We start from the raw sequence: 12,409 nt of genomic DNA, 5'->3' as shown, positions 1-12,409 counted from the left end.
CTTCTTCCTCACACATCCCCACTTCCCTTGGGGGTCCTTCCATGGGCTGCAGTACTTCAGGATAAACTTATTTCTGCATGGGTACTTCACAGGCTGCAGTGTGCAGCTCCACCATGGTCCTCTCCATGGGCTGTAGGGGCACCTCCTCCCCCTGCTCTCACCTTGGTGCTTGCAGGGCTGTTTCTCTCATTTCCTTCCTCATTCCTCACTTCTGTTCAGCATTTATTGCCCTTTCTAAATGACACTATCCCCAAAGCACCACTACCTTGGCTGTAGGCTCAGCTGTATCCAGGACAAGGGCAATCTTGGCATCTTCTCACAGAGTCCACCATCTGCAGCCCTCGCTGCCAGTGCCTGGGCACCTGAGTCGAGTACAGTGCTTTGTTTTGGTTTAAAAATGTTTAAAATAAAAAGTCCTTAATATGTCTGATTATCACAGTATGGACCAGCAATTTAAAGAGCCTTAGGTAATATGGATGGTGTGTAGGTAATGATGTGTAGGCAAACCAAATAGAAAGTTCAGTAATGTGAGCTTTTGCTACAGTTGCCTTCTGCCTTTTTCTCATGAGAGGAGAAAATGAAACCTCGATCTGAAATGTCAAAGTTGTCCTGAATTTCTCCTTTTAAAGACATAATCTATTTGTTGTGATGTCTTTGGAGTTTTTGTTGCATTGATTTTTAAAATTGTCACAGAAAATTTCCAGGTGTGGAAACCCATTTTTTAGGGAATTATTCCAAAATATGTATATTTCAATAAATTTCTTTGTGTTTCAGTTCATAAAAATACTCCTTTGAGTATTATCACAGAACCACAGAACGGTGAGGGTTGGAAGGGAGCTCCAGAGGTCATCTGGACCTACCCCTCTGCTAAAGCAGGTTCACTTAGATCAGGTTGCACACGCCCAGGTGAAATCTGAAAGTCCAGAGAAGGAGGCTCTTCAGCTGCTTTGGGCAGCCTGCTCCAGTGCTCCAGCACCCTCACAGTAAAGAATTTTTTCCTTCAGTTCAGGTGAAACCTCCTATGTTCTAGTTTGTACCCATTACTCCTTGTCCTATCACTGGGCACTACTGAAAAGTGGCCAGCCTCATTTTCATGACCTCAGCCCTTTAGATATTAATGAGCATTGATAAGATCACTGCTCAGTTGTCTCTTTTCCAGGCTACAGAGCCCCAGATATTTCAGCCTCTTTTTATAAGAGAGATGCTCCAGTCTTCTGTAGTTTTGTTAGAAACCTAAGGTTTGAGAGTGGGGATCAGTTATTTCCAAAACATTTCAGTATGTGGAAAAATATATTTGCAGAAGCAATAAGATGTATGCCTTCCCTCCCCCCATGCCCCTATCTGTGATATGGTCCACACAATTCCACACAATGTGGAATTCCACACAATGTGGAATTGTGTGACATCAAACATGGTAGAAATGAGAGCAAATGGGCAACAGAGCAGCCTCTGTGGCTCTGTATCCTTACCTCAGCCTACAAAGAGGGAATGGAAATCTTCCCTTCATGACTGAGAGGGAAACCAGCCCCAGCTGCTCAGTGAACATCTTCCCGACTGAGAAGAAATGCCTCACTGACACACAGCTAGACCAATTGCTTTCAGAGCACTGCACAGGAGTGCAGGAGCTCCTCTTTGAAGCAAGCACTAGGAAGCATATCTCCTCCTTTACGAGTGGAGATTTGATCATGCCTTTGGATGTGGGTTGATCCACAATGTATTCCAGATCACTTCAGATGCACCTTAATAGCAATGCTGAGTCCCTTCCCTTATTGCAGAAGTGCACATATAGAGAACAAAATGGTTCACATCTTCAAAGAGATTCCCACAGCAATGCAGAACTATGTTTTTCAGAACTTTTCTCATGTTTTCTATTGGCAGTGACACCTATTTAAGTCCACATGTAGCCCCTTGTGTAGCTTGCAGATACATGAGAATGAACATTCTGTCTATTTAAATTATGACTTGTATGAAACTGAGCCCAAAGCAAATATATATAAAAAACAACCTGTATAATTCCAAAAGACAATTAGACACTAAGAAAATAAGTGACTGTGATGGTCTGTGGCAACGACAATGATATAGACAATACCAAGTGGTATGTATAGGCTGTGAACTTTGTAATGCGCTTAAACTGTCTGAATAGACCACAGAACAAAGATGTGGTCATTTTAGCAGGCAGGTAGATGGTCTTCTAAAGAAACCTTCACCACCCAATTCACAGTGATTCGTTGTGCTGTGGCACTGATATGCATGGTGGAGACAATAAATGTATTGTGCATATTTCCAGTTAATACTTTGTAGGTTTCTTGATCTATCTGGGAGGCATGTTTTTGATTAGTGCTAATAACTAGGTAACCAGCATATAAATTCTCTTAAGGAATCTCAGATTTTGATGCAGATCTGTTGAGTTTTGATGGGATTGACCACTGTTTCATAGTGCAACTTTTTATTGATTTTTCTTTAGGTAATATCCCTTTTCATCAAGTGTAGCTCCATATTTACTCCAGTGAACTGGTAATATGGAGGAATACAAGAGAAAGAGGTCTGCACTATGGTGCAATGATGACAGCAAATCAACATATTAGCACTGGAGACACTGTGGTAAAGAAAGCTCTGCCTTGAATAATTCAACCTGGGGAGTAGCAGTACTGATTTAGGTCCAAAAATTTTTCAGTCTTTTATTCATCCTGTTCCTCAGTTTTGGCTTCAGGTTTGGCCAAACACCTAAAATGACTGTGGACTACCTTTCATTTATTTGACTTAATCATATTCATTTAGCCAGAATGCTGCAAAAGGAGGAGGAAAACATTTAAGAAAAGTAACTCCTACAGGTAGACTAATAGCTTGCATGCAGACAATTTAACTTGCAAGGAGATGCACATGGTGCTGACTTATTCTTGCCAAAGTTTCACAAGGAGGCATTTCCAGATTCTGGACAAAAATGTTGCACCATGCTGTGTCAATCTGTCTGCATCTAAGGCTGACTGTCTTTTGGATGCATGGCTATTCTTTAATACCGGGAGCTTTACTCAGGCAGAATTACTGAGCAACATATTGTGCATCACTGTGCCTTGCTCAAAGTGCTTAAGGCTAAATGCAACTCTGGCAGAAAAATTAATGTGTCCCTTTTCTGCTTTGTTTTATTTTAATTAAGGAAAGTAGTGAAGTTGTTCAAAGCAGCTTGGATTAAATATACAAAATGTAAAAACCCAAACAAACTCACTTAAATATGTTCAAAAACAGTATGTTATATGCCAAAGTGGTAAAATAACTAAAGGAAGAGTATTGCACTATATTGTCCTGGGTGCACTATATTGTCCTTGATAGATTTAAGAAGTATATTGTAAAGCTGTTTCTATTTACAAAATCATCTCTCCTTCTAAGTGCCTGTGAATTTTAGAAAGCACATGAACTTGGGATGTTTATCTAAACTTGACATTGACCCATTGCTGAAAATATCTGTACATGTTTATATGTGTACATATATATAGGAACAGACTGATGTCAACCGGTTGCACATTACAGCAGCCTACTTCTGTCTTCATCCAAGCACACCTCTGAAGTGAGGAAACATCATTATCCTTATTTTAAGAATTAAACAGAGGCTCTAACTTCCCTCATGTCCCATAAGAAGCCTTTGGCAAAGCATGAAATTAAACCCATTATTTACCAGTCTCACACTACAGCCATCATCACTGACCGGAATGATGGAGACACTACATTGTCTTCAGTCTTTCATAAAAGTTACTCAACATTTTTCGCCGACATCTCTTGACTGTATGTGACACAATTCTGACAGCAAATGTGTTTTCTCCAGTAATTGTGCTAAAACTTTGTATATCCTGTGCTGACTCAAACAGCCTCTGGAAAAGCTGACTCTGTGTGCATCTGTGGGCACAGAAGATCTGGTAGAGACCTTCGTTCTCACTGAACTGAAATTAGGAAAATTCAGCTCTGATCCCTCTGCCATGTGTCTATCATAATTCTGAGACCAAGCAGCTTGCTAGGACCTCTGGTGTTTGCTACATAGACCTGAGCCATTTGTGTCTGGAGATAGATTTACCTCTCAATGTACTGTAGAGAGTGTTTGGAAGGGTCTTTTCTAGTTTGTTGAGTGTACAAGGTAACTTCATACATGCATGCAAGCATGACACATTAAGTCATTATTGAGAACTCAGTGTGTATTACTAATGCCAAAATCCTCCTGAAGTTCCATCACTACATGATGCAGATATGTGCTTCTGGTGCAGCAGATGTAATATCAAAGAATTCACCTATGAACTGTGGCAGAATAGACCATTTAGTTTGAGTGTTTGAAAAGCCTTCTATAAAGTATCCTACTTGGTAAAAATAAGTGTCAAGCATGCTTCATGGATAATAAAAGCTTATTGGTTAAACTATAAGTAATTTTCTCTTGAGATAAGTCAACACTATTCCATCTAATTTAATCTGGAGTTGCAGTAATATATGATCATGGTGTACACATCAGTAGCTGCATGTCAGATGTTGTGGTGCACTCTTCCGTTCTAAGTGTTATTTCTTAGAGTCCCTTCAGTCTGACTATCATTAGTAAGTTGCACAACCAGTGACAAATGTGAGTCATTTCCCTTTCTCATTGCCTTGTTTGGGAAAGGAGTAAAGTGTACAGGAAAAGAGAAAGACTTCAAATTACTGTCTCCTTTTCTCATTTTACATCTATGTCTATAATCAGGAGGCATAATGTTGTGATCACAGGGAAGGATGTAAAGCTAGAATAGCTAGGTCTTTTGTCTTTTCCTTTAGATGGAAGAAATTGGAGTTTAAGAGGCTCCCTAAAGGAGCAGTCTAGAATAATGTCCTTCAAGAAAACATGCTTTTGTTGGTATCTCTTGTTCCTTGAGTAAATTGTACTTGCATAAGCAAAGGTATAGAATAATATCTGAAACCCAGAATTCAATTGCAGGGCTGTTGCATCAGTCCTTATAAGAGCAAAAATAAAATCCCGGCGGTTTTTTGCTGTTGGATGGTTGGTTGGTTTTGTTGCTTTGCTTTTTAAATTTCTTATCCTCAGGAAAAAATATCAGAAATGTTAACCATTTCTCATCATCTTCCACATCTCCTTTAAAATATTTTCCTTTTTGTGCATATGCAGCAATTTTAATATTTTTCTGGAGAGCCTCGTGCAGGCAGCAATGTGTTGGTGGACCTGTCTGTGAAAGATAAAAGACTGTAGGCAAGTCCATTGCTTTCCGCTCTGATGCACAGGTTGGAGAACCTGTAGTGTAAATGAATGTCTATGCACGCACACTGCTCTGAATTCCCTTCTCTTCACAAATGTTATAAAGGAGACCTGGACACGAACAAGCCACAGTCACTCTCCCATTTTGGTGTTTTGTGTCAGCTTTGGCAGTTGATGAGAAAATGCCATACTTTATTAACTAAAGGATTGTCTCTAGATGCATCCTTATGCAAGTCAGTAGAGAGCTAAGGAATCAGTCTGCATACTCTGGCAGAGCTGTGATGGTGGCATATTTGTTCTGAAGATCAGAACTGATAAAAAAGATGCTTAATACGTAGTCTTCAGTATGTCCTCTGAATATTTCAACTAACATGAGTGCTCTGTACAGAGCTTGGTTAAATGTAATATGAATACTGAAAAAAACCCCACATAACTCTTTTAACTGACTCAAACCTTTTCTTTCCATCTCTCTCACTGATACATCTTTTTAGAGCCCTTAATTCTTGTTTGCACGTGGTAGGCCTTGTGGTTTCCATCCATTTCCTTAATCCTCATCTTCCTGACTAAGCAGGCTTAAAGTGTCTAGTGGTTGTGGAAGGTTTAGACAGCACCATGTCTTCGTGACACACAATGCAACCAGGAAAAGGCCTGACAACTCTGAGGGACCTTTTCTCTTTCTGTGTTCAACATGCACTCTCTTAATGCAGCTCACAGAAAGTCTTCTAAAACTGCTGTAACCTCCAGCCACTTAATGGAAGCCACAACTTAATGGAAGTTGTCAATTGCAGTTAATTTGTGTAGCACAAGCAGAATGTACATACCTTGCTGGTACCCTGGGTGATAGAGGCAGTGTGACAGTCTTTCTGCTCTTCTGTGGAAATGGAGCAGAAATTACTTGGTGGGGGAAATGATACCTTCTAATTTCCCTAGCATATTTCTTTCAGTGGAAAAGAAGTTAGAGTTACCTGCAGCACTAGGGAGCTCCACAGATAAGGAACACCTTTAGGAGAGAGATGAGAGTCCTGAGGGGTGTTCAGCTGGCAGACTGTCCCTGAGCCAGGTATAGCCAGGGAAAAACAGGGAGCAGCAATGCAGCTGATGAAAGTACCAGCTGGCATGGATCTCTTGGTCATTTATACAAAAACTCTCTGCATATAGCTTCAAGTCCGGCCTAAAGAGATGAGGCTTTTCCAGTCCATCCTGTGTCAGGGTTCAACCACTTAAAAATACTAGCTGCAGCTGCATGCTGTGAGACTCAGTTCATTTGAGGTAAGAGGGATAAGGTGCAGGTTTAGAGCAGTGTTGTATTGAAGCAACACCTCATTGCAGCTTTTAATTCTCCTGGGGATGCCTTTTGCACAGGCAAGTGTGAGGTTCTGCACATGGGCCACTAACCACCCAAATGCATAAGCACTCAGCAAGTGTGAAAGTGGCACCAAGAATTAACTGTACATTGGGTAGACCTTTCAATTATTCATTGAGGGCCTACTTATTTTCCTTTTTGGTGATACACTTAGAATTGTATCCATGCTTTTTCAACAGATTTTATGGATTAGAAAACTATAGGATTAGCCAATCCATGAGTGAATCCTGATGTATGTTAATTAACTCATCTGAAAAAACAATGCTTGCTATATGGGAAATGAATAATTAATTGTGTTTTCCTGGTTAAAAAAAATCCCTTAGGTGCTTTTCTGTTTTCTGCTGAAGCTGAATTTTTTTAGTCCTCTGACAATGTCTTACACCCTCCAATATGTCTTGTTTCTATGGAGACACCAATGAACTGCAGCTTGCATTCTTCTGCATATCACAATACAAGGTTGCTTCAGAATTTTCATAGTGCTTCACTCTCTTTTCTTTTAATTAGAATGTAATCAATAGGTTCAGTAGTACCTGTTTCTCATGCATTCACAGATGCATATGGAGACACATATGATCCCTGTGACTGTGAGCAAGCCTGTAAATGCAGTGTATGCTTTTGAAGTTGGATTTTAAGAGAACAGCACAGTTTATCTTGAGGCTTATAAGACCATAGCTCTGAGCTGTACTGGATGTCAGTGAGAAGATAGAGATCATGTATGTGGTAGATGAGATGGGAGGATTTTATGATAATTTATTCTTTTTAATTATAGAAAAACTATGATGGAGCTCTGCTGTGGCCTTAAAACAGATTGTTGGGATCTCTGAGTTTGGTTCTCTTAATGGTATTCAAATTATTGTTTGGCCCCTATTGTCTGCCCCCTCCTTGTAACTTTTATGTGAAATTTCATCTTTCATCTCTCATACCCAGAATGGTGAATTACTGTATGATGTTTTTGTAGATCTAATTCTCCAAGACATATTCTTCCTCCTCTGTGTGCACAAAGCTTCCTCTTCAGGACAGTGGAAAGTAAATAAATGCTTGTGTGGTAGAACACAAGAACACCCTGTGTTTGCAAAGAGCAGAAGCAGCTATGTATGGTTTTTTTCCTGTAATAAAAATGTTCTATGAAGTAAACAGTATTTTTGGTTCTCAATAGTCAGTGAAACCAAAATGACACCAGACTGGAAGTTATATGCTACTGTGAGTGAGTCCTTTGAAGTCAGTAACAAGCCTTTTCTTCCAGCAAGGTAGTCTCAATTATATTTCCCTTGTTAAATTCAACAGGTAAAATAGCACCAGCCTATGCTGGTGCCCTGAGACTTTTTGTTACTAGTTCATATTATATTGAGATAAATTTCCAGTAACAATTCAAAGCAGCTTCAAATGCTTGCCCAGTGATGGCAACAGATCGCATCCAGTGCTCAGCCCTCATGTGCTGTGATGTGTGCTGAGCCACACTTTTTTCCTCATTTTTATTTTTTGCTATGCAGATATCCATCCCCTCTTGCTGTCTCATATGTTGACACAAAGAGTATATTTTTGTCTTTTTTTTTTTTTTTTTTTTACTTATGGACTTTGGAAGTTGAATTGTAGTTCTTAGATGCTATGGCAACAAGTAATCCAATGAAAAACAAAGAGGTTTGATGATACATTGCTGACTAGTACTTCTTGCCAATGTGTTTTTATATATGCTTATACAGACATATATATATATATACACACAAAAATATATATTTGCCTTTTGTTGCCTTTTTTTGCTGTCAAATTGAAAAGCAAAAATATAATACAGCCTTTTTTTAATGACATTTCAGAAAGAATGTGTTGGGGTTTTTCTTATTTTTAATTTTATGAACATGTATTGCACTCTCAATTTATTTTAACTGTTTTAACAGACAGAAAGGAAGATTTAACCTCTAAATGGACCAGAGCATTACTGTTTCCTCAAGGGTCATAATTGTAGCTATGAAAGCTAGCACATAATGGTTAAATATATCCTTGCTTTTGACAGAAGCTAGTGGAGTTGGAACAGAGATGAACATAGCTTATTAAATATAGCTCTCATGAAGACTGCTCCATAATTACCATGATCTTCTTTGTATGATCACAGGCTCATGTAAGAAATGACTTGCGTGCTTTCAAGAGGCCGAGGACTATTCAGCCATATAAAGAGATCATACCTAGAGTAACAGCCCTCTTAGTTTTCTTTCAGTAGTCTAGGTAAACAATATATTGTAAAAGTTAAATAGGTCTTTTCACCAGAGATCTTAATTTTGCTGATAAAAGTTAAAAACTTGCAGAAGAATGCCCCAAGGAGGATCAGAAATGCTTCATTCCATGAAATCACATACATGTATGTGAGCAGATATTTTGATTTTTTTTTTTAGTTGAGATCAGTTTTTAATGTATAGAAAAGGTATCTGCTGAATTTTTTGCATGTCTGGAAGTGTCTTCTAAGATGTAAACCTCAGAATTAAATGACTTAACTACCAATTTTCCCTTGATATGCACTCTGCCAGCCCACAGATCCAAAACAGATCTGGGGACCTGGATTCATTTCCATCTTTTCTAATCCATGAGAGTTTTCCATGCATTTTGATAGTAAAAGGAGAACAAACAACAAGTGTGTTCTTTTGGGTTAGTTTATTTCTTTTCCCTTCAGGTCTGTGCCGATGACTGGGGAGGCAGCAGTCTCCAGTATAGATGCTGTATGTCAGGGGTAGTGAACTTGAGCTTATTCAGCAAAGACCTTGGCCAGTACTAAAGTCTATTGTTTCCAGGGATGCCTTTGCTTATAAGATTACCCCCTTGTATATTTACTGAGAATTAATATTTTAGAGGCCAAAAATGTGGCACTTAAAAATTAGCTGCTAGTGTCCACAAAGAAATTAAGAATAATTATTTTGTTTTATTATTTTTAGATTTCATGAGGCAATTTAGGTGCATCTGAACTGAGCAGTATTCATTTCAGACTTTCAGTATGAAGAAAATATGCTTGAGAACAGTCAGTACTTTCAAATACAGTGTTAGGGTTTAGAATCCATTGATATTCACTGTTGTGCTTGTAGAGCTAGGAGGATAGGGCTGGGCATGTCTGAGCTCAGGGCTGGGTACATGTCCTTTTCAAGCAGCCACTCGACAACTTGTTCTGCAAACCAAGCCAGCTTTGTGTTAAAGATATTAGTTTCGTTGCCTTGGCTACGTGTACTGGGAGACTTATCCAAAGCCTCACATTCTTGATAGTTCACAGGATGTCAGGGGTTGGAAGGCACCCAAAGAGATCATCAAGTCCAACCCCCAGTAGTTATATACCTTTGCATTTCTAGTATAATTTATTCTCAGTCTGTTTGCAGGTCTCCAGTAACTGTTAGGTAAAATAGGTCTTACCTGTGTTTATCTGGTTTTGATTTTTGCCAGAGTGACACCTCTCATGCTTCCCTTAGCTACACTGGGAATGTGTTTGGAATTGTTTGTGTCTGTTGTGCATTCATATATATTCATGCTATGTGTGTCTACTTAAGTAAATAATATTAACTTCAATTTAATATTATTTATTATTTTGTACCTTCCTGGGCAGCTTTTAAGCAACTTAACTGTTTTATCAATTGCATCAAGTTAATTCACATATTTCAAATCTGTAAGGGGAAACTATGGTGTGAAATAGTGAGTACAAAGAGGTAAACAGAAAGGAGAACTGAAGTAAATAGTTTAAAACCCATTCTGAAGTAATTCCTAACAAATGCATAAGCAGTCAGCTTTTCTATGCCAAGATTTTCCAAGTGTCTTTCTGGTGATGCCTCAATTAAACACCAGTCCCTTCTACAAATAATAACTTCTTGAAAGGAATGATTTTGACAGGAGGGCTTTTAGACCTCAGTGCAGGAACCCTGGCTTGATGACACATTCCATGTGTCCGATGTACTGCTGTAAGGACTTGTCTCCATTTCAGCCTTGTTTAACAGTTTCATTGATAGTAGTAAGGAAAGAAAGTGAACATGTTGATGAAATCAGCAGATGATGTAAACAGCAGGAAAGACAAAATAGAAGATGCTTAGAGATTAGAAACATGAGCAAGAGGAGTTATCAATGTAACATATTCATATTGAGGAAAAAAAAAGCTAATTCATCTAAGACAATCTAGTTCAGAACTTATTTTATATGGCTAATGCATATTAAGGATATGGAAATCTACACATCAAATTAAACTAGAACAATTTTTTTCCCTGAGTGAGAAAGGTCCAGTTTGTGATCAGCATGTTACCTAAAAGGGCAATACTGTCTTTGGAAGAACGTTTGGATAGATTTTGTAAAAGAGCAGACAAGTAATTGCTGAGTAATTGCTGCAAGTAATTTACACAACTAGGTAGCTTTTAGAAACAATTTGCTGTTTTTCAAGGAACAACAAATAAAAATCAGTCGTTGAGTAGACTAAGATGAAAGTCTGAAATGTAATGAACAAAAAAAAAAGGAATGGAGAGGAAGACTTAAAATCTGCATGCCTAAAATATCTGTATGAATGTAGAGAAAATACAGCTTCTTTAGCATTGCCACAAATTTGACATCACATCAGGAAAGTGTTCTGCATTAGGTGCAAGCAACCTCTTACCACATTACATCAGGATTTTAAAAATAATTACATAGAGGCTGTAAAGCACAACCTAGTGTCAATTCATGGAAACCTAAAATAGGCTGTAGGCTGCCGCTCACCAGCATATGGAAATGCTAAGTCTCTTCAACACCTCTCAGTGTGAATGCATGTTGCAGTCCCTAAACTGTTAGATCTAACCTATTCTCTCTTTCTTTTTTTTTTTTTTCCCCCTTTTCCTAACAATATCCAAATTATAGGAGAGGAAACTTCCCAAGTGCTCCATTCAGCAAGCACAATCCCACACAAGCTCTAAAATATTTCCCCTTCCCTGGTGTGGTGACATGCATGCTGCAGGCAGACTGACAACCACCTCCTCCAGTTAGAACATATAATCATCAATACCCTTCTGAGCTCATTGAAAATGTGACTAACTTAAGCCTCAGCTCATACATTGTCAAATCCCACTTCATGAGTCTTGTTCCTGTTCCAGCTGGAGATGGGCCCACGCTGGAATTTGGGAATCTAGTTTGCACGTTCCAAAACTGAACAAAGAGACTAGGACTCATTTCTAGCCTTAGCCTCCTAAAGTGCAGTCATGTCTGTAAGGAAAATGCTGAAACACTAGTTGTCTGGGGAGAAGAAATGAGTGATGATTTTAAGAGATGCTGTGGCTACTCAGTGCAGTAGCTTCCAGCTTTTTGGTGCTGTTCCCAGAAATGCTTCAACCATGGTGAGGAGCTCAATTCTCTAATTAAAAAAAAAAATTGTATCAAATATTTTTCAGCTTTACACTCTCAAATTAAAGCTTAAAAACCTCCAAGGAAGGAAAGGAGGCCAGATTGGAGGGGGAGGAGGTGAGAGGAAGGAAGCGGGTGGAGAAAACCACTATATTCCCAAGATGCAAGGAAAGTTGAAAAGTAGAAGAAAAAATATATTAAATCAGTGTAAACTAAGAGGTAAGTTTAAGGCATTTTTTTACATTGAATGTATGTTTTGTTGGGGTATTGTAGCAGTAAAATTCTGTATGCGTTAAAAACATTTAAAATACATTAAAGTGAGGTAATTGCTTTTTGTGTTTTTTAATTTCTTCTGCCATAATCTTGATCTGTGTTTTTATTAAGACCTGTCAAAGGATGCTGGGATTTTGTTGCTTTACTGCTGTTGCTGGTTAGAACTGTCTATTACCTCACTAGTGACCTACATGAATCAGCTGTGCAAGTTAATTGTTTATGGAGATTTAATG

The 12,409-nt window shown here is 38.6% G+C and overlaps 1 protein-coding gene across 9 annotated transcripts in view; it reads left to right on the top strand.

Moving 5' to 3' along the window:
* DLGAP2 (DLG associated protein 2) overlaps positions 1-12,409 on the top strand; it is a 463,517-nt gene that overhangs the window by 145,171 nt on the left and 305,937 nt on the right. Inside the window, exon 2 of one of the 9 annotated variants that reach the window (XM_054179975.1) lies at positions 11,951-12,122. The exons of the other annotated variants lie outside the window; for them this stretch is intronic. Within the exon in view, the coding sequence (XP_054035950.1) occupies positions 12,065-12,122 (58 nt within the window). The 5' untranslated portion in view covers positions 11,951-12,064. The remainder of the gene's footprint in view (positions 1-11,950; positions 12,123-12,409) is intronic. 9 annotated transcript variants of the gene reach the window in all.

Source organism: Dryobates pubescens, chromosome 3, assembly GCF_014839835.1.
Source record: "Dryobates pubescens isolate bDryPub1 chromosome 3, bDryPub1.pri, whole genome shotgun sequence".
Lineage (NCBI taxonomy): Eukaryota > Metazoa > Chordata > Aves > Piciformes > Picidae > Dryobates > Dryobates pubescens.
Note: the sequence above shows the minus strand (reverse complement) of the source record. Positions and strands in the feature narration are given on the sequence as shown.